The sequence below is a fragment of the Anoplopoma fimbria genome, chromosome 15 (genome assembly GCF_027596085.1).
Source record: "Anoplopoma fimbria isolate UVic2021 breed Golden Eagle Sablefish chromosome 15, Afim_UVic_2022, whole genome shotgun sequence".
Lineage (NCBI taxonomy): Eukaryota > Metazoa > Chordata > Actinopteri > Perciformes > Anoplopomatidae > Anoplopoma > Anoplopoma fimbria.
The window spans coordinates 9,178,745-9,204,470 of NC_072463.1; the positions used below are offsets into that span (position 1 = coordinate 9,178,745).

The 25,726-nt window shown below is 42.2% G+C and overlaps 1 protein-coding gene across 1 annotated transcript in view; it reads left to right on the forward strand.

The window, feature by feature from the left end:
* The first annotated feature begins 1,605 nt into the window (after positions 1-1,605).
* hs6st1a (heparan sulfate 6-O-sulfotransferase 1a) overlaps positions 1,606-25,726 on the forward strand; it is a 53,641-nt gene continuing 29,520 nt past the window's right edge. Inside the window, exon 1 of the mRNA XM_054614019.1 lies at positions 1,606-2,491. Coding sequence (XP_054469994.1) covers positions 1,992-2,491 — 500 coding nt within the window. The 5' untranslated portion in view covers positions 1,606-1,991. The remainder of the gene's footprint in view (positions 2,492-25,726) is intronic.

Genomic DNA, 25,726 nt, shown 5'->3' on the forward strand with positions numbered 1-25,726 from the left:
GTACTTCTTGCCTTGAAATGTACGTATATTCCCCCAATTTTAAAAAGACAAGGAGATAGTGATTTTGCTACATGGTTGCATGTCTCAGGCAAAACATTAGACGTCTTGAATTGGGAATCAAAGAACTCTGAAAATGCAGGTTTTAAATGATGGCCATGCTTGGGTTGCCACACAATCTTTTTGAAACTCTCTTAAATCACTTTAAATCACTTCTTAAAACACATTTTTATAGATTGGCTTTAATGTGATGTCGTCGTTTTATTGGTTCATTTTCATTTGGTCTTGGTATTTTATCTTATATTTGTTTACTATATTTTACCATTATCACTTGATTTTATTTATTTTATTTTATTTATTTTATTTATTTTATTTATTTTATTTATTTTATTTATTTATTTATTTATTTATTTTATTTATTTTATTTATTTTATTTATTTTATTTATTTTATTTATTTTATTTATTTTGTTTGTGTATTTGTTTATTTGATTGTCACTTGTTATTTCATTTTGTTTCTTATGCACTGTCTTGCTGGCTGGTCTGTCAAAGCACTTTGTAAGCCTTGTTTTTAAAAGGTGCTATATAAATAAAGTTATTATTATTATTATTATTATTATTATTATTATTAATGATGGAGTTCATTCCAAAATTTAAGCTGCATCATTAATCACCTTACAGCAGGAAGATACATTGGATACATTGGATTTTGATATGAAAGAAATTGCTTTAGTCTGATGGCCTATGTTTGTCAGTATAGATACCACACACCAAAACGATAAATAAGTTATTGTACATTACATTACATTACATTACAGTCATTTAGCAGACGCTTTTATCCAAAGCGACTTACAATAAGTGTATTTAACATAGGTATTCAAGAGAACTACTAGTCACCAGAAGTCATAAGTGCATCTCCTTTCTTAAACAAGCATCTAAAAGCATAAACCAGAGCAAAAGTACACTGCAGAAACAAACTAATACGAATACAATAAGTGCAACAAACTAATACGAATACAATAAGTGCAACAAACTAATACGAATACAATAAGTGCAACAAACTAATATGAATACAATAAGTGCAACAAACTAATACGAATACAATAAGTGCAACAAACTAATATGAATACAATAAGTGCTAAGTAGGTTTTATATGTTTTTCCTGTGCCGATGTGAGGGTTCCGGGACACAGGATGTCGCATGTGTACAGATTGTAAAGCCCTCTGAAACAAATTTGTAATTTGTGATTCTGGGCTATACAAAGTAAACTGAATTGAATTGAATTAACCACATATTCAGAAAATGTACTATGGAATGTCAGTTATGTAGCAACATATCTATTAAAAGTTTAGTTAAATTATCCACCAAAAGCTGCTAGACCAAGCAGTGACTTTACAGCAGCAAAACAACAGGAGTGTGCTAAATTGTAGTTTATTACTTTTAAAGCCACGGTTTTGTTTGTAGAGAGAGGAATGTGTTGTCATCCATCTCTGGAGACGCCTCCAGTGATTGGCTGCTCGGGGATGACGCGGTCGTGACGTGTCAACCAATAAATTAAAGCGACTCTCCTTTTCAGTCGGTGCTCCGAGAGAGAAAGAGAGAGAGAGAAAGAGAGAGAGACGTAGAAAAGGTAGGATTCGCGCTGCATCCTGGGTACATAGCTCCACGGTGATTCAGGGTGCCTGTTGTGCAGACTGGAAACCAAAGTAAAGTAAACGGGGGAGGGTCGTCTGCACAGGGGAGGGGGGCTTTTTTTTTTTTAAGCGAGTTACAATGCATCTCTCACGATGAGCCAACAACTTCACCGGTCGTCTCCAAGCGGAGTGAGTCACTCTTGAAGCCCCGAAAACGAGACCTTCTTGGCGGCGGGGAGGAGAGGAGAGGAGAGGAGAGAGAGAGCGAGAGAGCGAGCATGCAGAAGCCGAGCGCCCCGCTCCCTGTTGTCGGCTTGACTGGGAAATGGTAGCGTGCTGTGGGACCCGCACTTGGAAGGACCATGGTCGAGAGGAGCAGCAAATTCTTGTTGATCGTCGTCGGATCCGTGTGTTTCATGCTGATCCTCTATCAGTACGTGGCTCCCGGGGTGATCAATTTCGGCTCCCCGCACGGGTATTTCGCGGAGGAAGACGAGGGGGACATCTTCCCCACTCCGGACCCCCACTACGTTAAGAAATACTACTTCCCCGTCAGGGACTTGGAGAGGACGATCGATTTCCAAATCAAAGGGGAGGACGTGATTGTGTTTTTGCACATCCAGAAAACCGGCGGGACTACCTTCGGCCGGCACCTGGTCCAGAATGTCCGCCTGGAGGTCCCCTGCGACTGCAGACCGGGCCAGAAGAAGTGTACCTGCTACCGGCCGAACCGCAAGGAGACCTGGCTCTTCTCTCGGTTCTCCACCGGCTGGAGCTGCGGCTTGCACGCCGACTGGACCGAGCTCACCAACTGTGTGCCGGGGGTCCTCAACAAGAAGGAGAACAAGCAGAAGAACCTGAGGTAAACCTCTCACATGTTTCATTTCTTCATTATAGATTATGAAGAATTTGTGTTTTTTTTTGTTTTTTAGGAAATAACATAATATGCATCAGATATTGGTAGTCTATAGTATGCTATTTATTTAGGGTTTTACCTGTAAAACTTGTAAACTAAGGAACTGTTATTGTATTTCGTTTATAACGAGTGTTGCAGTGGTGCCACAGTAGGGACAATTCCTCTGAAGGTACAATAAGGTCACTGTAATCTCACAGAGCTGTAAAATTTCGTTTCTGTAGAATCAGATAAAGATAATCTAATCAAATGTAACTGAATTCAATCTAACTTAATGAAGTTGTTAACATTCCTATCTGCTCTTAACAGGTTTGCTTCTTACTCATGTATCTGGTTTAAGAAAAACAGCCTTTAATGCAGGTTTATTCCTCTGGAGAGAGAATAATTATAGGCCTAATTTAATGGTACATTTTAAACCTTTTTATTCTCAAATTATATTAAAACTTAACATGAGTTCACAATTGTTTTTGGTCCAATTAATGACATGGAAATGTACTTATGATACCAGAGGAGATTGAATAACGGAAGGCTATATAATGGTGGTATTATAACCTCATAACTGAATACCACAAACACATTAAAGTTCCCACAGGATCTTAATGGGTGCACCTGTTTTTCTTTATGTTATTTTGAATCAAAGGTCGTTCTCCTTATTGTGGGGGGGCAATGTTGCTATGGTCTTAAATTATAAGAAGAATGTCAACGATGGAGTGCATGTTGCTGAGACGGTGTGGGTTGGTAGTAGACGCTGATAGACAAACATTTATCGACATTTGAACACTGCGCTGCCACAGGAGCTCTGACAATTGTTGATGGGTGCTAATAATATCAGTGTGCCCTGCGTTTCCACTGGATCACCCAGTCTAGGATCCTATCCAGAGGTCTGGCTGAATTTATTTCAGGCATGGGCAGTTTAATACACCTAGGCAACGTTGCCACAGTAATATTCCCCTGCGTTGACTGCGAGGTATCCAGACACGGCATGCATTATTATTAAGTTATAGGCTAACCCATTTCTTCTCCGCGCCTCCCCATTGTTGTTGCCAACATATTGCATCCCTCACTCAGACATATTGACGGCTGTATCAACTTCCATTTCACTGCACCCTTGTGGTTAAAGGCTATGCTTGTTGAATGTGTTATGTGTCTTTGTGTTGCCTGAGCTAGTTCAATATTTTATTTGGGCTGTGTGTGATCAATACTACATAGGAGGAGGGGGGGGGAGTTGGAAATATGTGGGGGAATAAAAAAAGAAAATAAAGAGGTGTGTTTTTTTTCGCCTCTGTCTGGCGCATGGAGATGTCAGGCCGGCTGCTCTGCTTCCCACCGCTGCTCAAACTGGGGATCAGGACTGCAGGGCTGGGTCGGTGGGGGGGGAGGAGGAGAGAGGAGAGAGAGGGGAACCCTGCGGGGGTTTGGCTCCGCTCTAATCCGGGTGATTATTACTGCTGGGACACACACGCACACGCACACACACACACACACACACACACACCACACACACACACACACACAGCGCTGGTATTTGCTGCTGGCGTCTGTCCTGATTCCCCCCTGGTCAGAGGTGATAATGTGTCCGGCCATTCTGCATGGTGAGCCGAGATATCACAGTGGAAGCAGGATAAATAGCCTTTCATCACTTTTTTTTGTGAAAGTGAGCATTTATGTGTGTTTGTGTGCACCTGAAGAGGCCCGGGGAGCAGAAAGCGACGGGAAGGCAGAGTAGATGAGAGGTCTAGGTATGCATGCATGGGAGAGGATCCCTCGCCTCTGGTATAATCGACTATCCTATCACTCCTGACAGGAGAAACAAGGGACTACACGCTTAATAGCACCCTGAAGGAAAAACAGCGCTGCTCCATATAACACACGGCTCCACTTCCACAGGAAAGAGAAGTGAATCGCTGCAATGAGGAGCTTTAAAGAAAAAACATTAGAATCCCTCTCTCCGTTTCCATTCCTGTTTTTTGTTCCTTTTTTCTTTCAGATCGTCTGCTTTTCTCTACATGGGCTTCAGTCTGGATACGTCTAAGTCCTTATGTCCCTTTTATTGTATGTCTCTCTTGTATCACTATGGCAATGCTTGTTTAGGGACGTTTGTCTTGTGGGCAGTATGGTGAATAGGCCAGAGAAAGTGTGGTAAAGATCATCTGTGTTTACAGAATGAAGGTGAGGGATTTCTTAGCTCAGTGTCGTATGCAGAGCTATATGTTCAGCTGTCGGTATTGTCAGTGTGGTGGTAGTTAAACAGTCTGTAGCCCCAGCCAGTGCTCATACATGTTTGACGCACCTTGTATCTACAAGCTTTGTGGAGGAAGTGGTTTGTAGCTCTAACTGTGAGCAGCAGAAAATAGAAAAACTGCGTCTATCTAGAAGACTTGCAGCATCTCTGTGCAGTGGTGTTCTCATCCAGCTGTCAAGTGAATGTTGCACAAACGTCTTAACTGCTGCAATAAATATAATGTGAATTTGGACCATTTCCATCTGCTGGATTCAAGCACATAAATACCAGTTCTTAGTCAAGTTGTAATTGACAGTTACTGTCATATTTGTTTATGCTTATGGAGCAAATATACATATTCTGGCCTGCAACAAACAATTATTTTCATTAATGGTTAACCGTCCGAGAAGGAAGGCAGAAAATAGCAAAAAGTGCACATCACAAATTTGCAGTGTGTGTTGACATTATTAAATTGCTCGTTTCATCTGACTAACACTCCAAAGGGCATTCATATATTCAAATATTCAAATATATTCAGTTTATAATCATAGAAAACCAAGAAATCATGTTCACATTTGTGATCCTGGAAGCAAAGAATGCCAAAATAAATTACTTTAACCAATTAGCGAAATTCAGCAATTTAACATTTAAAGATCAGCTGATCAAACTGTTCCTATTATTTCAGCTCTGCTTGTGTTTTATTTTGTCAGCAGAGTTTAATGACTATGTAAGCTCACCAGGTGCCATTTATATAACAGAGACAGCCAGTCTGACATTTATGTGATTTCTCTGGATGTCCAAGGCCACTATCGAACTGTTTTTGTATTGATAGTGTAACATTTTCAGGCCCTGTTGTGAGGGCTGTATTATATATTGATTCCACCGATGTGTCTGTACCACTGTGCACAGTTTTCTTCAAAAATGTTTCATCTTCAAAAGAGCATAAAACCATTTTCGAGACATTGAGGGAATTGGATAGAGTATTTTTTTTTTTTTTTTTTTTTTTTTCATATTCAGTATATCATAAATTATGGGAGAAGAAGAAAAAAAATTGCTACGATGGATTACGCTCAGTTTGGTCTGGTGACAAATGTGTCAGCTTTAGAGGGAGGCGCATTAAGCAGCAGCGAGCGGCAGCGAGATGAATGGTGGGTAATAGGAGAGACAGGTCTGTCTTTGATCGCTGATGAGATGAGATGGAGATGAACAGTGGCATTGTGGGAGAAAAGAAGCCACATACTCCGCAGAGCGCCACTCGGAGTGAATTTGTCATTACCCACCTCTTTTATCAGTTTTAATGTTCTTCAGCTATCCCATGGGACACATTAATACACACACATACCCATAGTAGTACACACACTAATGAGTGTGTGAGTCAAACCCCTAATTCGAGGCCTTAGATATGGGCCTTCTAATTGGTTAAGGAGGTATCTACCACTTTACTCAAATTAGAGCCATGCTTTCAGACGGGGGATACCATCTGTCCTGTGCATGTGTGTTTGTGCACACATCTCATGACTGCGTGTGTTTGTCTGTTTTTTAATCCCAGTGTGTCATAGAGCATCTCAGTAAGTGAAGTGATGGGGCTAATTTTACGTCCTCTCTCTCGGCCCCTCTCATATCGCCCCCCCTGTTTTTTCCTCTCCCTCTCTTTCCCTCCCGCCTCCTCTTCATCCCCTCTGCTTGCCTTTTAAAACACTTTCCCTCCCTCCTTCCCTCCCTCCTTCCCCCCATGATGGTGTCACTCTATAATCAAACAGCAGGCTTGCTTTCCGCTTGGTGGCTTTATGGCCGGGGGGCTCACTCTCTATCTTTCTCCTTCACTTTCCTCCCTCTCCTCCTCTCTTTTTTCCCCCCCCTCCTCTCTCCATCCCTGCCCACTCGTCTTTCTTTCGCTCCTTTGCCATCTTCCTCTCCCTCTCCCTCCGAGCGTGACTACCGCATTAGAGGAAATGTCTTTTCATGGAAGATTTGCTGCAATTTCCAAAATGGCTGCTTTGCCTAATGGACAACTGCCTTGGTTCTAATGAATGATTACATGTATGAGTATGGGGGGAGGACAGCAGGGGGGGCAAGGAGAGAGTGGGAGAGAGAGAAGGAGATGGAGGTGATGAAGAGTGATATGAGGAAGAGGATGGGACAAGAGGAGAGCTGTCAGGGAATGATTGAAAAGATAAAAGATGGAGGGGTGAAAACGTTTAGTTACATTGCTGGGGAGGGGGCTAGTCAATTAGCACGGTTGTCAAGCACTGGGCATTACTCTTCTTTCAATAGGTCTGTTTCAGATTCACAGCACAAATCACTGCGCTTACTAAGATGTGTGTGTGCGTGTGCGTGGCGTGAGAGCGGATGCGTGTGCGTGTGTTCGCTCAGCATGGTGCCATCAGCCAGCCAGCACGACCCAGAATCCAGATGAACTCCAGGAAGCTGCAGAGGCAGCTCTGACTGATTGGCATATAGTGTGTGTGTGTGTTTGTGTGTTTTGGTGTCCATGTCTACATGAATGCCTGTGCACGTCCGTGTGGAGCCAGGCAGGTTGGTGTTAATCCAATCAGATTAGCCAGGTTTAAGTGCTGGCGGCCAGGCGCTCCAAAGCGGGTTACGTCGGCTCATCCTGCCACTGCGATGCACCGAGTCCCTGCATTCCCCATCCCAACAAACATTCCCACATCCCATACAGCCAGTTTAGTTCCGACCTGTTTACTCGGCTCATCACCTTCACTTGTGGAACAAGTCTCCTCGTCTTAGTGGGAACCAGGCTGTAAATGGGTTTACTGGGGACCTAACAATTTACTGTACCTGATTGATTTTAAGTTGGTGTGGAACTGGCATGCAGACAGAGGCATTAAAGAACATTTTGTATTGATACATTCGCAAACATGATGCTTTAGTGTTCACAGTAAGTGCTAGAACCATTAGTGGATTAATGGACTTTTCAGTAGACAATAATTTTTTGTCTTTCTAATGTGAAAATACAAAATTTATTTGGCTTACAGCCTCTTTAACATCATTAAAACCTAAATCAATTTTAGTTTTGTGTCTGGTGAGTCTAATGTTTAATCAAATACACAATCTGTCTGCTCTTCACACTACAGCGATAGGATGGCCGACTCGCACTCAATCTCACACATAATGGAAGTGAGATACGGCCCCTACGTGCTTTTGCTCTTCAGTAGCTTGAGGCGGGTGTTGACAGGCCTCTCTCAGCTACAACGCTGCTTCCCCCCTCGAATACAAGAGTTCACCTCAGGTTCAGCCTCGGGTCGACGTAACGTATAACCAGGCATCGCAATTCAGAGTTGAGAGACTTTAGCTCAACAGGATACGAGGACCTCTTCTGGGCCCCTGGACACACACACACACACACACACACACACACACACACACACACACACACACACACACACACACACACACACACACACACACACACACACACACACACACACACGCAGGGCTTTTAGTTTGACTCCATGCCATACCGACAGACCACAGCCATTTTAAAGCAGACAACTGTGGCTGTAGTTGGTCGGGGATGCAAAATGGCTCGATTGAGCGCAAAATGCTGATTTCCCGAGTATGGTATGGATTCTTGCGTTGTAGAGACGCTCCTAAAAGTCACATTAAACTTACAAGAATGCAAACCCGTACGGTCATGGCGGGTTAAGGCTGTTGCCCCCATTGATTTGACCCAGCTGTTTCACCTCGGTGCAGTAACGACAGGACAGGGAGCACGATCTGCTTGATCGCTGACGACTGTCTCTATTGGTAGTCCGCGTAGGGTTATCTTCGCTCTGCCTGCGAGCCTTCATTATTGATTAGCTGTTTTTTCATTGATCGGTTAAAAAAAACTTGGATGACGCTGACATTGAGCAGAGCCCTTCCAACATCCGATCTGGCCGTATCCTCAACACCGACCGAAGAAAAGCAAGAGTGATGTGTTTCTTAATCATTACACAGCCTCTGTGCCTCTGTGTGTCACTCTGTCTCTTCCACCCTCTGCTGCCGACTGTCAGATGTCAGCCTCTACCCCACCCCCACCGCCACCACCAAAGTGATTCTGCAGTCCTGTGGACAAATAACCGTGCGGCGAATGATTAGCACACATTTCTATGGCTGGTAATGAGGGGCGCTACGCTACAGCGGCTCCGCCAACAGGATTAATCCCTATTGATTAGCCTAGCCTAGCGTTAGCCGTGCTAGCTAAAAGCAAAGTGAGTGATTAGCGGGGCATTTCTATAGTGGTTAATGAGTGGTGCAGAGGAATGCTATGGTATGCTGTCCATGAGAATGGGATTACAGGCTATTAATCAGACAAGAGGCTAGCTGAAGTCATTAGCCGACCCCGCGGCAAAGTCAGTGCGTCTGTGGCTGATCCTAGTTCCTGGTTCTCTAAATCTGGTTTGGCCTCGTCTGTCATCGCGTGGCATCTTGCTACACGTCGACCCTGAGTGTCTATGTTTCCTTTAACACCCCCCCACCCCCACGGTGCCCCATTCTGTGATGGCACTCCCTGTCTCCTTTCCTGCATCCCTTCTCCTGAGATGGAGAAGGACAGAGACAAAAAGAGAGAGAGACATCCCCAAGGACTGCTCTCTGCATCCATTAACAGCACTGTCTTTTCTCTGTCCCTGAATGTGACATGTCCAGACACGGATGCGACCCGGGGAGCTTCTCCTTGTCTCTCAATCCCGAGCATCCGCCTCTCATTGTTTGGTAAACAAACAAACAAATGAATGCATACATTTTCTGCATTCGTGTGTTTATGAATAAATGCATCTATTTATTGTCCCTGGGAGCATGTTTTGTATGTGTGCGAGCGAGAGATGGCCAACAGAGTGCATGTGAACGGAGAGGAGACGCTGACAGGCGTGTTAATTGAATTGTGGGAAAAATGCAAATCCCGTAGTGCCTCTTTGAATTAGGGGGAGGAGTTTTAACTGATTGGGACTGTCTCGTCTTTGGGAACACACACACACACACACACACACACACACACACACACACACACACACACACACACACACACACAGTAGTCTAACTTTTTACCAAATCCCCAAAAAAGAGAATGAATGATAGCGTTGTGTCTGCATCCTTCCACGCCTCACCCTTTTCTTTTTCTCTTCACCCCTCTGAATTTCTCGGCCCGTCATGCCATCCCAGCACTTCAGTGTCTTTTGTCTGTGTGCATATGTGTGCGTCCATGAGCGTCCCACCAGAAGAGCTAAAGATGCTGATGCCATTCATGGAAAGACAGGGCCAAGAAAAAAAAAAAACTGAGATTCTTGGTTCTGCTACACTTGGTTTGTCTGCTTTGCTTCAGGGCAGAGGTGTGTGTGTGTGTGTGTGTGTGTGTGTGTGTGTGTGTGTGTGTGTGTGTGTGTGTGTGTGTGTGTGTGTGTGTGTGTGTGTGTGTGTGTGTGTGTGTGTGTGTGTGTGTGTGTGTGTGTGTGTGTGTGTGTGTGTGTGTGTGTGTGTGTGTGTGTGTGTGTGTGTGCCCTCTGACCTTCATTTGTGCATTCAAGCAGGGGTTGCATGTGTCCGGGTGTTTGCTGTGTGAATGTGTGGCCTGTGTGATCTGTGTTCGCAAGTTTGTGTGTGTGTGCAGATGAAATGTGTCACTTTTGCTTACTTTGCTGTTCTGTATCTTTTCATACCTAGGGCTCAATTGTATGGAAAATGTGTCTTTTTCAACTTTCATTCTTATGAACGCAATATCTCCCCTGAAGAGGATTTCTTCAAATTTGGCACAGATGAAGGACAGACATAGATATAAACTGCGGAGGCATATACTATTTGATTTTTAAAACTAGACCGTTGGAGAGAAGTCAACTCACAAGTAAACATAGTTAGTTTTCTATACAGTTATACTACTTTATTATGGTGTAAAATGTATCATTAATTAGACCGACATTACATATCATTCTATTAGATTGAAAAAAGCTACACAGTTGTCCTTTTGTAATGCTATTAATGGAAAATGAAAAAAGCAGAAGGACATTGACGCTACGCTCTTTTTAGACATGAATAGAAAGTCAGAAGTCATGACATTTCATCCAAGCAAACCTCTGTCCTACTAACTTCTGTAACTCGATGCAGTCTCTCACTCAGCATTTCTTTCACTGGTCCTCCTGAGAAACCGAAGCATGTTCCTAAGGTTCATATTTCATATTCAAATACAAATTGGCATCCATTACTTCACTTGCCATTAGTTGGAATCGTGATTTTTAACAATTGAAATAATGAATAAGTTAAATCATTATTTATTATCTTTGAAAACTACAGTACCCATGAACATCTACCAACACAGCAGTGTAGTTACTCACGTCATTTGTTGCCTTCCTTATCTGAACATATGGAGTGGACAATGCAACGTACCATTGAGAAAGGCTCTGTTTCAGGACTGGACGTTGACTTTTAAGCGTGGTTATGAAATAATATGTCTTTGAATGAGGATTTTCCTTCTTCTGGAACCAAATCTTTAAGTTCCAGATTTACTTTGGCTCTCTGTGATACAGATGGGTGTTTTCTTGGGGGAAACCAATTTTAGCCGAGCGTAAATAGTACGGACTGGAGCGTGCAGAGAACATATTAACCAGACAGCTGCCGTGCATTTTTATTTTGTAGTTTGGCCAATTCACTGGAATTAATGATAATTAGCTTCAGCTGGCCAAACTGGCCGCAGACAGTTGTCTTCATGGCTGGCAAAATTGTTGCCAACTGTACTTTCACTTAATTTTTTAAGTGAAAGTACAAGTCTTAAGACATTAATAATAATTAATAAAAAGTCTATTGTTGTGATTTTAAGTTCAAATTTTGGTATGAAAACAATTGTTGTTTTCACACGTCACTTTCCCACATTTACATAACAAAATCTGTTTTATAAGCAGCTGTTTAGGTAGGCCTCTCCTGTAACAACAGTAAAGATCATTTGAGGACATAATAGAGTGCCAACTTGCTGACTAAAGATCGGTGTTGAAGCTAATCCAGTTCCACTATTCCTAATGTCTCTTCAGCGCTTTGTCTCTCATTGCTCTACCTCCTTCACCCCACACATCACTGTGGATCTGGGCCATGATTATGTCGTTTTCACCTCTTTTTCCCTCTATCCTTTTTTATTTATTTATTCTTTTACTCCATTCTGCTTTACCCTCCACTTCCCCGCCCCGCTTCTACCTTTAGCTCTGTCAAAAAAGTTTTACTCCTTCATCCTCCCCGCTACCACCCTGTCGTGTTGGGTTCCCGGCGCGTGTCAGCTTCCTCCAGAGAGAGGAAGTGATGTGTCAGGAAGTGCTTTTATCTGCCAGTGATCTGATCTGATGTGAGATTGAGATAAACACAGGATGAGTGTGGTGTTCCCTCTCTCACCCCAGAGAACCGTACGATGGAGATGCCCTCGTTTCTTTTTTTTTTTTTTTGCCTGCGACTGCTTTTTTTTCCCCTTGTTCTTCGTGCACGCAGATAGAAAAATCCGGTGGTCTTGGGGTGATTGCCAAATTACAAAGGGAATACTAGAGAGTCTGCTGAGGAACCAGATAAGAGAAGTTTAGGAAGTTGTCTTGTAGCAGTCAAATCACCAGATTGAGCCGTCACAGTATGTAATATGTCTGCAAACAGCCTTGCGTTGTCTGTCAAACTGTCTTTGAGGAAGACTCAGTTCTTTACCTCCACCTGCTCCTATTTTGTTTTTTAACATTATGTTACACTGTCAAATACATGCAGAGAAATCTATTAGATCACTTTCAGGAGCGCCTACGCATGCAAAAAACACTGTTGTTCAGTCAGAAGACTAGTACATGAAAATGACACAAAGTATTTCAATATTTCAGATTACGCCTTGGGTTGTCCTAACAAGTACATAGTTTGGCTGTTTAGAGTTTAATAAGAAGGGAAAACCCGATCCCACTGAGGCTGGACTATTTTCAGTAGTCAGTGTAGTGTCTTCAATTTTAAAAAGCCACTGTGTGTTATAGTATATAACTAGGCTAATACACATTCATCACTTTTATGTAGTATGCTGTTTTATGTAATGTATTTGCTGTGGTTGTTTTTTGTCTACCTGCAGGGGCAACAGATGCAAATACAAGCTAACTCTGGTGCAATTACTTTTAATTGTGCTCTTTCCCAGCCAAAAAAACCCAACATAAAATAAATCCAAAATAAATCAACCACTCATAGATGTCAAACCAAGCCAGATATTTTCAGCAAATCTGTTTTTTAAATCTTTTTTTGAACGTATTATTTAGTGTTTATTTTTGTACATGGTAGACAAGGTAACGTTGTTGGTAAAGTGTTGAAACCCTTTCTTTATCACAGCTGAAGTGCTCTTGAGCAACCCCTACCAGCTTAACACCCGTTCGCATAGACAGACTGAAGCACACTTGTTTTCTACCTCACTCAACTGCTTCAAACTACAACATTGAGTAAAATCTGATCTCCGATGTCTCCAAGTTCCATATGATACAACTTCAACAACCAAACGGGTCTTGAATAAAGCAAACTGCTACTATCTACAATGTAGAAAGGGAAATGTACTACTTTTGTCGTACAGCAGTAATGAAGGGAAGAAAGCATTGCAATGAAAGAAAGAACCTGGCCGGTCGGAGTATGCAAACTTTATGCTCAGCGTTGAATACGCCCATTAGCTTCAGACTCATGAGAGGCAAGAGAGAAGGCTGGTCTTTGGAAGTCTATCTCTGAGCTGGGGGTTGGACTGAAAACAGCCCTGCTTTGGTAGGCGGGTGTTGTTTCATGTACCGGTGAGATGTGAGATGTGAGATGTGAGATGTGAGATATGAAATACCACCCAGTCAGTCCTTTTTGAGTAATAGATCAATGGGTTTGAAGGTTTATCACAGATCAATGCACCATTTTTCTGTGGCTGTAATGTGTGAGAGGTCGACAGTGGAAATATAGCATTACAAAGAAATTCATCAAGAATGTACCCTTGCATGTATTTGATCAGCTGTCACAGTGTCTTGCAAAATGACCTTGTGGTCCAGAAAAAGTTAGGCCATGTTCAACTTGCTTCATTTTTCACTCAGAGCTAAATTCAGCCGGTGATGTAATTTTCACTGTGATTGAATTCCAGACCTACCCAAAATGCCCAAATCCTTATAATGAGGTGGATTTGGTGGATATCTCAGTAATCGCCAGCTACCACACTGGCGATTAACAGTCAGAGATATTGAATAATTTAGTCTTTGGGTTGTGCTTGTTGTCGAAATTGGACTTGGCCGGGTATCTCTCTTTCTAATTACAGAAAATCAAACCAAAACAATGACTATCAAACAGCCTTCTCTAAAACTGCCTGTCACACTGCTGCCATCTAAATTTCATATTCTCTGCAGCAAATGGGCACAGAGGCTGGTATCATTCCCAGATAGCCAAGAAATTCTTGGTGGTTGCTCAAAAAGTTTCCAACAAATGTTACCCAACCACCAAGGAGCCTTTTAAGCACTGAGAAGCTGCCAGAGGTGTCATTGTAAAAGCAAAGGTGTTCCTAACAGGGACTTTCTTGCTGTCCGTCATTTTGATGGACAGGGTCGTAAAAATTCTGTCATAATCTTTTATTACCCTTCATTTTATTTATTTATTTTAAATGATAATAAGACATATTTCATAGTATTTAGCTTATGTTTAAGGGCATGGATAAGATGAACATGGGCAATGACCGTACAGTCACTTTTCATTTCAACACCACACCAAACAGATGGATGATTTTAGCTCTGCTGCCACACTGGAGACCAGAATTACCAGAAACCACTTCAGCCAAAGTTTTGAAGTCTGGGAACATTTCTCCCAGTGAAGTGATCAGAAGTCGGCAAGCTATTCTCTGAACGTAGGATTTCCCCCGATTCCAGCAAGCACTGGCTTTCCCTCTGCACCAGTGGCAAAGCCTCCACCCGTCTGGGACCCCCAGTGGTCCAAGGCTTCCAGTCCGTCTCTCTTAAACATGCCTAAAGCACCAGAACATCGAGCTCTAAATTGTCAAAATGACACATGGCGGTTAGGTTTTTATCGTCAGTGTTACAAGAAATTGAGTCAGTGACAGAAATATTTGGTTAATGCGGCCTGTGGTGCCAAGTCAAAGACTCCCTGAGTAAATTGTAATTTTCTTTTTGTGTAAACTTTTCGTTAACCAATGAAGTTAAAAACAAATTCTCATGAACGCTGACCTCATGTTGAAGCCATGGGATTGACCTTTTAAAAGAAATATTTAGATTTCATGGTTAACACGTATAAACAAAAAAAAAAACAACCCCAGGGCCATACGATTTATAAAAAGGCTAATCATCTGCAGATGGAAAAACCAAAACAATGACTCTGACGTGGCACAGTTAGAGTAAATGTTTCAATGTCCCATAAGCATTCTGGGGGTTTGTATGTGTCCATAGCAGTAAAGACAACGAGAGTAGAGAACATGCGAGGCAGATGAAAGCACGAAGGCCTCCAGGCTGTCCCCTGTAGTCCGGCAGGCCTGTTCCAGGATGATGTCGCTCCGTCATGACTTGCGTGATGCTGGCCTTTTGCATGTTGAGCAGCACAAAGCAAATACTCCGAGGCACTCATGCAAAAATGCAAACCTCTCTCTCTCTCTCTCTCTCTCTCTCTCTCTCTCTCTCTCTCTCTCTCTCTCTCTCTCTCTCTCTCTCTCTCTCTCTCTCTCTCTCTCTCTCTCTCTTCCTGCCACACACATTCAGACCTCCATCCCTCACTGACTTTATGGATGTTCACTGTTTGACGTTTTCCCTTGTTGAATATACCCCCCTCCTGCCCTGTTTTTTTTTTTCCTTCCTTCTTTCTTTCTTTCCTCCCTTCCTTCCTCACTCCCCTCTTCTCTCTCTCTCTCTCTCTCTCTCTGCCCGTCTTTTGTCCGGCATCTCTTCACGCTTGACCAGCCTTGCCGTGACTCTTGACTTCAAAGAGCTACTTCATTCATCAGTCACTCATCAGAGAGAGAGAGAGAGAGAGAGAGAGAGAGGGGGCCATTCAGCGCCGCGCTAAAAGAGTTGGGAGGGGACGAGAAGTGAGTGTATGAAAAAAGAACGAGGGTGAACGAGTGTATGAAAAGAGGGCACGAGAGAGAAAGAGGATCCGCTCTTGACCGCGGGGAACCTCGGGAGTCACAAAAGCAAAGAGGGGACACACTCCCACACATCTACACACCCATACAGAGCCACTCTCAACACTTACACACTCTTTCTTTTTTGTGTTGTTTCTGTCTGGTTGGGTGTTTGTGTGTGTGTGCAGATGCCGCATTATTGATCTGTCGTCTTTCTATATCCTCTTTCCTTCATTCTTTTCACTTGAGCTGGCAGTACAAAGGGGTGTTGAGGCCTGTTCCTTCCCGTAATCCTTCACCGCACCTGGGTGTGTGTGGGTGTGTGTGTGTTTTCAAATCTTTTCTACAAGGCGGCCACTCTCCACTTCTAAATTTCGCCCTCTGTATTTTCATCGCCTTCGTGCTCACTGACATTCTCCCTCTTTTTTTTTTTTTCTTTTTTTTTTCATTCCTCTATATTTTGAGATGGCTGGCAAGCTGGTTTTCAGGTCAGTGGGAATTGCTATTGCTTCCCCTCTCAGCTGGAGTCTGGCTCACACTCAACTACACACACACACACACACACACACACACACACACACACACACACACACACACACACACACACACACACACACACAGATATGCACACAGTTTTCAGTTTTTTTTTTGTTCATCACTCTCTCTTTGTGTAAGTGGTTTATACAGACGATGTGGTTGTGTGGTCTTGTATACACGGATGTCTGACTTGTAAAGATGCATTGCTTGCAGGTGTGCCAGGTTGCTTTTTTTCAATCCGTCTTTTGACTCTTCATTATTCTGCCGTTTATTTGTTTTTCTCCCTCAAGTAATAAGTCATGACTGAAAGTCTGTCACGCTCTGTGCCGCGCTCGCCTCAGTTTGTTTTTGTGGCTGTTTTCTTTGTCTATGAAGGAGAGGAGATTTCTGTAATGACTCACCTTGTTTATGTGTGTGGGCATGTACGTATGCAAATCTTCCACCCAGGTTAGCCTCTCCTGCTCAACAAGCATTTTATGATATCTATTGTGAGAAAAAAAAAATGGTTTTATGTAAGAACACTTATCGAGACATATGTCTGTTTATACCAGAAAGCTCTGTTTTTTAAGATCATTCCTGTTCCTCAGTAGTTATTAACATGGCACTTAAAAAACCAAACAATCACAGTTCCCCTTTTTTATCTTGTTTTTTCCCCATCTTTTAACAATTTAATGCTCATAAGCATCTTAAAAGCCTTTAACAAGTCAAGCAGGTGTGGCGACAAGTCACAGGTCTTAATAAAGAAGAGGTGTGGAATAGTTAATGAAACACATTTTTATTTTTTTTTATTTTTTTCTGATTGGCAGAATGAGATAGTGTGTGTACGTGTTGTTTGTCTACACGTGTAAGTAGGTTTACGTACATATAAATAAATACGTTATCTAAGTAAGTAATAAATCAGCGTGTGAATTACTCCCTCAATCCAATGTGGTGAGTCAGTCGGGTTCTTGTAAGCCTGCGAGCTGAGCAACGGGCCTGCCACGACATGCCTCAGCAATACATACGCACACACACGGACGAACAGGTTAACTGCAGGAGAGAATTGGACATGGAGGTAGAAAGACAGAAAAATATCTTTAAAAAATAAAAAAGCACCATGGAGGGTGAAATTGGAACGGAGGGATAATTGCGTTCAAGTAGGCAAACGGAAAGAAAGTCTGGGGAGAAATGTGAGATGGACAACAGTTGGAGGTAAAGAGAGTCGAAAGAAAGCAGAGATGTAGATGGTGGAAAACAAGAGGGCAAGAAGGTGAGGGAAAGTATCTCTTCGTCTCCCCCCTCCTCCCCCGATGGAATGTTAATCAGTGTAAAGAGGTCAGCCCCCTTTGGCGTTTCAGGGAGAGAGAGAGAGAGTGTGTGTGTGTGTGTGTTTTTGTGTGTGTGTGTGTGTGTTGGGGTGAAAAGGTCAGACGCGGTGTTCTGGCCTTTTGGAGTCTTGTCTGAAGTGCTTCAAGTGAACAACTGCACGCAGGGGTCCATTACAATGCCCTTTACAACTTTCTTTACAACACACTCCCAGCCATAAACAGCTCTTTGATTCATCAGTTCTGACAGCATTATTATTATAATGAAACCCCCACGTGAAGGGTTTTAATTCAAACACATCAAATATCCAGTTTTGGAGATAAAACTTTTTTTTTTTTTTATCTACTAGAAACTAATAAGATACCTCTTCTTTTGTTGACAAGTTGTCTTCCCTTTTGTCACATTCTGTTTGTGTTTTGTGCGAGCAGCTGTCAGCTTTTTAAAAGCATGGATTCATGATTTTTAATCCAAACTTTCAACGTTTATACCTGTCTTCCTTTCCCCCCCTGCACACATTTGAAAGAAAGAGGGGATTCTGTTGCCAGTGGCTTAACTTTGGCAGGCATACACAGTGGGTTGTAGATCACGAAACAGCCAATAGAATCAAAACGTGTCATGCATGGCAACGATTTAAAATGCATTGTACATTTCATATTATTTTTTCTCTGCAAGGTTATTTCAGGCTAGTTGTAGCCACAGGGTGAGAGAAAAGGCTTGATCACTATTGACAAAAACATCCTATTTTTATTTTTTTCTCTTTTGAATTGTGCAAATTGGCATAAGTTGCATCATGTTTGGTTAGCTTTTCCACATTTAAATTAAAATGTCACTGTTTAAAAAAAAAAGAATACACAATGTATAAATTAAAGTGTGGTCTCCAGACTGCAATGTTTTAATTAACTGACGGCTTTTACTCTAGCATGTGTCTTTGTTAATTGGCCAGATGACTCCACACAGCAACAAATAAAATTGTGTAGGAAGCTGTCTGAAACATTTTTTTGCTTTCAGTAAAAGATAAAAAGAATTACAGCCTCAGGTGATTTGAAAATTGCAGCAGTCAGTATTGAATTGGCTTTTTTCCGTATGATTCATCTCGCAGTCCCAATACAGAGGCAGGTTTTAGACTTGAAGGTTGCAGTTATAAGAAATTATAAGATACCAGTCAAAGTAATCTTCCTAAGGTTGTCTGTCCAGTCCAGTGTTAAACATAGTGGTGAGACGCTGAAGAAAGACGGTCACTCAAAAAAATCTCATAGAAATGATTTATGAAAGCTATTATCAATATGCTCTCGAAATTGATCAAATTACTACCTTTTATGTACTGCAGTTTAGGGCTGCAACAGCTAATCAATCAAATTTATTTTAAAAATAGCTGGCAATGAATTTGATAATCAATTAGTTAGGTCTATGTTATCATGTACAACACGCACTGAGTCAACTTCTTTATTGGGGCAATATACATTCCAATGCAGTGGCCTTTGTAGCTAATATGATGAATAACAGGAAATGACAGCATCTCTCCTTCATCAATTAGAAAGTGTCTGAGGCAGAGGCAATACAGTGAAGAAAGTTCAGAGGCAAAGTCTCAATTACAGGGTTTTAATTTTCAAACAAACGTAACGGAAAGTAATTCCAGCTGCCTGCTTTCTCTCCATTTTTTAATAGATGACTGTAGACAGGCCTCTGATAAAGATATTTCATAGGTAACACTTGATAATAGTTAATGCTCGGCTACATTTTTCCACCACAAAACAGTTACAAATATGTTGTTTTGAATTTCATCTGTAACCACCTTTCAAATGTGTACTCGGCTGACGGGAAGTAAACATGGATCATTGGTACATGTTGAAACAGTCTCTAACGTAAAGTTATGCAGTTTAAAAAATATGTATATTTTTAAAAAGTAACACATTTAAACAGGGGCAAATAGACAAAAGACAGATGTTAAAATATATAAGTAAGAAAGAAAAAAAAACAGACTATCAAGAATAATACATTTCAGAGATTAGTAGTTACATTTTACTTTAGTTCTCCAAGGCTGCATCCCCAATGTGCAATAAAAGAGCATTGAACAGGAGAAATACAGTTTTCCTTTTGTATAATAAGCTGAAAAGAAAACGGCTTTTTCTTCAATTAATAATTGATTTATCAGAGTAATAATATACAGATGAATCAATTATTGAAATAGTTACAGACTTACTCCCTTTCACTCTATCTAGGCTTTAAGCATCTTTTTCAGCTCATTGTTATAGTTTCCAAACACACAATTTTTTTTTTCTATTTTGGTTCACTCGCATGTCTCTCATCACTGTACACTGCTGCTCAGCACCAAACAGCTGACCGACAAAGTGAACGACTAGCTGGTGAACATAGTCGAGTAATTAGCTGCTAAAGAGTCGGATGTTTCCCTCTGGAGTTCGTAAAAGAACAAAGCAGAGCTAAAAGCAGAGCGAATATTTTGGACTTACACTCTTAAGGTTGCAAGAAATTCGACTCCAAAAGAATGCTAATGCTGCTCCATATCTTCTGGAAGTGTAAATTAGCAATTGTCTGCTAATACGTTCTGCTGAAAGGGGTTGAATATGTTGGTGTTGTGTATACAGCTTTTTTTCAATGACCCTTTAAGGCCCAAGAAATATGTTAATGAAGCCTTTAATGGAGTTTTTTTGACACTGAGCTACACTTACTTTAATGCAAATATTACTGAAGTTACACTTCAGATGCCTCCAGCATAGGTGGGCAGTAACAGCTCTCTCTCTCTCTCTCTCTCTCTCTCTCTCTCTCTCTCTCTCTCTCTCTCTCTCTCTCTATATATATATATATATATATATATATATATATATATATTATATATTTATTATATATATATTATATATATATTATATATATTATTATATATTATATATATATTATATATATTTTATATATTATATCTATATATATTATATATTATATATATATATTATATATATTTTATATATATTATATATTTATTATATATATAATATTTTATATATATATCAGTATTGCTGAAGTGAAGCACATTACATTGTTTTGCCCCATAAAAAGGAGCTATTTTGTCCTGCATTTTATTTTGGATGCTGAATTGACTTGGTCAGCCTTTTTTCGCACCAACTTGTCATTTTTTTCACTGATTGCTGTATTTCTTGGGTCACTAGTCTGATGTGAACACTGCCCGTTTGTATCGGTCTCTTTAGCCGCGGTATTTTTTTTACAGCTAAATCACTCCAAGCAGCTTTTTCAAACTAGATGTGTTTTCACTTATTTCAGTTTATTGGACTGTGTAAGAAATTGGCCCGTGTAATTTCACTTGGGACCAAGACAATCAGACCAGGACCTTGTTGAGGCGGGGCGGACTCTGTACGTCTCACTGCACCTCCTGAATCGTTTGCAGTGAGGATGAGATCTGACCGCCAACAATCTATCAGCTACACAAACACTGAGCAGTACGGATGAAGCAGAAAATGCTTTCAGAAAATAGTCGCGGTGGTTGAATTAGCATTTCAAGTCACCATATTGTAAACCCTGCAAAAAAAAAAAGGATGTTAATTATTCTGAATCTCATTTCATAAATGGAGGGAATATCCTTTGTCGTACATTAAGAAGACAACAGGCAGAGTGCGGTAATCAGTGCAGTGATCCACATCCGCAGCAGATGCTGATGCTTCATGTTGGTTTAGCTGTAGAGGAAGTCCTCCACAGCCAGAAAATGTCTGACTAACAAAGAAACGAGGATCAAAAGAGTCAAATCTGTTTTTCCTTTCTGTCATCGCATTCTTTTTATTTCATCTGTTTAAAATCATTGTAAACATTTCAAGTGGCGCTCACTTTTAGTTTCATATCCAAATAAAGTGCTTCAGATCTGAAAATGGCTAAACTGTTGCCTCGGTTACAACCTGTGTGATCTTTTGACTGATCGATTCTTTTCAGATCCTGGAACATGTGGGCAAAAAACAAGACCCAAGTTGTAATAAACCACAATTATCCTAAAATAAATAAAGGGAAGCAGCTCAAAGGGCACCATCCAAACTCCTCCACTTGCTCCTCCCTTTGCCTCCCACTCTTTGTATCAACCGACCTGTGTGTTAGCTTGATAGTAACGTTGCATTTTAATGCATTATACATATGTATGACCACACACACGTTAGCTGTCAGCTTTGCAACATCTCCCTTTTGATTCATTTAACTGTGAGGTAAAGTAACACACATACACCCACCCGTATTCCTGACGTGGTCCCTGTGGAATAAGGGATGCTATCTCTGCCTCCTCTCCTATCTCACTCCGTCCCTCCCTCAGTATTACTCTGTGTCTCTCTCTCTCCGACTCTTACCTGTGCTCTCTCTTGTCATCTCGTCATCTCTCTGCCTTCCTCTCTGTGTATATCTCCTCTCCTGCTCTTCCTCTCCCCCTCCATCAGATAGAAGCCGACAGCTGCCATCAGGCTTATTTCAGGCACTGGCACACACACACACACACACACACACACACACACACACACACACACACACACACACACACACACACACACACACACACACACACACACACACACACACACACACACACACACACACACACACACACACACACACACACACACACACACACACACACACACACACACACTCTATCTTCTCTCTTTTCACACTTTCTCTCTGTTTGTCACCTTCTCCTGTGATGTCTCCATCCGAATGTACCTGCTCTTTGAGTGAGTGTGAATCCAACTTGGATTAGGGTTTTCTGAAGCATGGCCCCCTGCAAGCAGAACAAGAAAGAAAAAAAAAAAAACTGGAGAAGAACTCCTCTGCTGCTACTTCTTCTTCCCTTTCTCCCTTGTCTCTACCTGTCCACATGATCGCCTCCTCCAGGGAGGGGATTTTTTTTTCCACAATTTGTTTTTCTCCCCTGAGAGCCGGCGTCGTTGAACACACATCTCTCATTCATTTCTAATTAGGTGTCAGGTATTCCCGTCCGTTGTCGTCCGTCCCCCCCAGGCATACTGTGTCTGTCTGGGCCAACATGTCTGCTTGTCCATCTCATTCTCCCTCTTTTCCCAATTTCTCTGCCTGTCTCTTTGCTGGACCGCATTGCTCTCCTTTTGTCAAATAAATAGGTCATCCACCTATCAGTTTGTCCTTCCAACTGGCCTTCCTTCCAGTCTGTCTTCCTGCCACTCAGCCCGTCTTGCTGTTCAATGTTTCCCACAGTGTCAGTCTGTCAAACAAATTATTCTGCCCCCCCCTTAAAATGAGCCAAGGAGTGGCATTTTGAGATATAGATCTATGATCGCCTAGAGATTTTATTTGGTTATCAAATGCTTACAGTGTCACATCACAGCGTCAACAGTGTCACTCTGTTGTTGTGACCTGTCGAGCCGCCTCCGTGCCAATGCGACTCATTGTTTACCCAGTCTTCTCTCTCTCTTTTTTTTTTCTTTTTCATGACCGTCCTCATCCTCCTCCTCAACATGGCCTCTTCTACAACAGGTAAGACTTTTTTTATCCGACCTGTTTTGTGTGTTTTTGTCTTAATCAGTTCTGTTGTCAAAAGACTCAAAGCGGTTGTGTCATGCAGGTTTGTTAATCAAACAATTTGCACTGTCCATGAGGCTTTCCACACACACAAGCACAATCCCTGAGACACACACACACACACACACACACACACACACACACACACACACACACTTTGTCAGTCTCACTTGCGCTTACAATCTCAGGTCACACGCACACACAAGCTCCACGAGTGTTTATTTACTATTCTGGTGTTGATTTACTGAACTAGTTAAATGTTAACTCGACTTTGAAGGTCTGAAGGTCTTTGTGTCTGTGTTTATTGTCCTTTACACTTTGGTTGCTTGGGCGGGTGTGTTTGTGTGTGTTGTTCCCTCTGTTGGGACATTTGTGCCATCCCAGATGGGATTGGCCTCTTCTTTCCTTCCATACATGCAGCCTGTGGGACTAGTTTAGTATTTGTGTGATTTACACTCTGTGAGATCACCTGCAGGATGTTTTTTTTCTTTCCGTGAGCTGTCTCATGTGATCTCTCTCGCCTCTGAAGCACCTCTTTTCTAATTTCCCATCATTCTGTATTCTCCCCATCCCTCCTTCTGTTTTTTTTTTTTTCTTTCTGCCATCCTCTCCCTCCAGTCTCTTATCTCCTTTTTGCAGCGGAGCCAAGCCCAGAAACAACGTGTGTGTGTGTGTGTGTGTGTGTGTGTGTGTGTGTGTGTGTGTGTGTGTGTGTGTGTGTGTGTGTGTGTGTGTGTGTGTGTGTGTGTGTGTGTGTGTGTGTGTGTGTGTGTGTGTGTGTGTGTGTGTGTGTGTGTGTGTGTGTGTGTGTGTGTGTGTGTGTGCGCGCACACTCTGGTGCAGTCAGGAAAGGTGTTTCTCCACGTTCCAATGCCCACCCGTCTGTTTTCTGCAATTCATTTTCTTTTATCATTCTGTCTTTCTTCTCTCGCTCTGTCTCTCTCTATCTACCCCCCCCCCCCCGAGTGGTCTTCAGTCATACAATCTGTGTTTCCAGCCCAGTGCCCTGCTTCCTCCTGCACATCTAAGTGTGTTTATAGTCATCTGTGTGAATACAGTGTGGGTGTGTGCACTTAATGTGAATCTCTCCCCGGTCCCAGCATGAAAGCAGCAAGTCCTTTGGTCATCTTCTTTTTTCTATTTCTTCAGTTTATTTTTTCTTCAGCTTACTAGAAGGCCAACACAACGACAACAGCTAAAACAATCTAGCTACCATCACCACTACGAGTCTGCTGCACTGCTCCTCAGGCTGGCAACCAAACACACACACAGATATATAACAAGAGTTGGTCAAAGAACTGTCGATGATGTGAGCTGTGGAGACTCGGGGTGCCAGACTCTCCTCCATGGATATTTTTTTGTCAGAAGCTCCCTTTATTCCCTCCTTTTTTTTTGTTTTTCCTCCTCGCCTTGTTCTGTACCTGCTGCACACGAGAGAACAGAAGAAAGGATGACCCAGATAGAAAGAACGAATGAGGAGGAACAGGGGGGGGGGGGGGTAAAGAAAAAACGCAAAAAAAGTGGGATTGAGTGAAAGGGAGGAGGAGGGATGGCAGTCGAGAAAAATTTACTGGCGACACCTGCGTCACGTCAGAGATCCGTCGAAACATTCACATTCTTTCCTCTCCTTTGTCTCTCGCCTCAATATTTCTTTTCTTCTGTTTTTTTCCCGTTTTCCTTCTTTTCCTGCCGCCCGTGAAACTTAATAACGAGGGAATACGAGGGGACAGACAAGAACATGGCATGCAGGGAGGGAGCAAGGCAGTGTCCCTGTTTGTGTGTGTGTGTGTGTGTGAGAAGAGTGTGTGTGAGGAGTGAGGATGCACTTGTCTGTCTGAGAATGTGTGTGTGTTTGAAGAGGGATTCTCAAACAGCATTATTAACTCATCTGGGTTTTTCATGAGCCGCCTCCCATTCTCAGAAAATGCACACACACACACACACACACACACACACACACACACACACACACACACACACACACACACACAGAAAGCAGTGCAGTGCATCTTGACAGCTCCCCAGGCTCCTATCCTGGAAAGGCGAGACAGGAGAGCAGCGGAGCATGCTGGGATAGTAGAGGACCCGGACGTTCATCTCCAAGCCCCCAGCTCAGTTAATACTTAATGTCCCAGCAAGCACACACACACACACACACACACACACACACACAACCTCACACACACAGTCACAGTGCAGCAGTTGCAGTATGCGAACTTGCACGATCATAAACACACATGAACACACACAAAGCCAGGAAGACATGCTTACACACAGCCGCACACACACACACAGTATATAAAATATTCAGGAGTTCATGAAATAATGATGAACATTGATGGAATGAAACTTGCTAATTTAACTGGGACCCTCTCTCTCCTTTGTTAGAGAAAGACAACAGACGATAGAGACTCGGATACGCGCGCACACACACACACACACACACACACACACACACACACACACACACACACACACACACACACACACACACACACACACT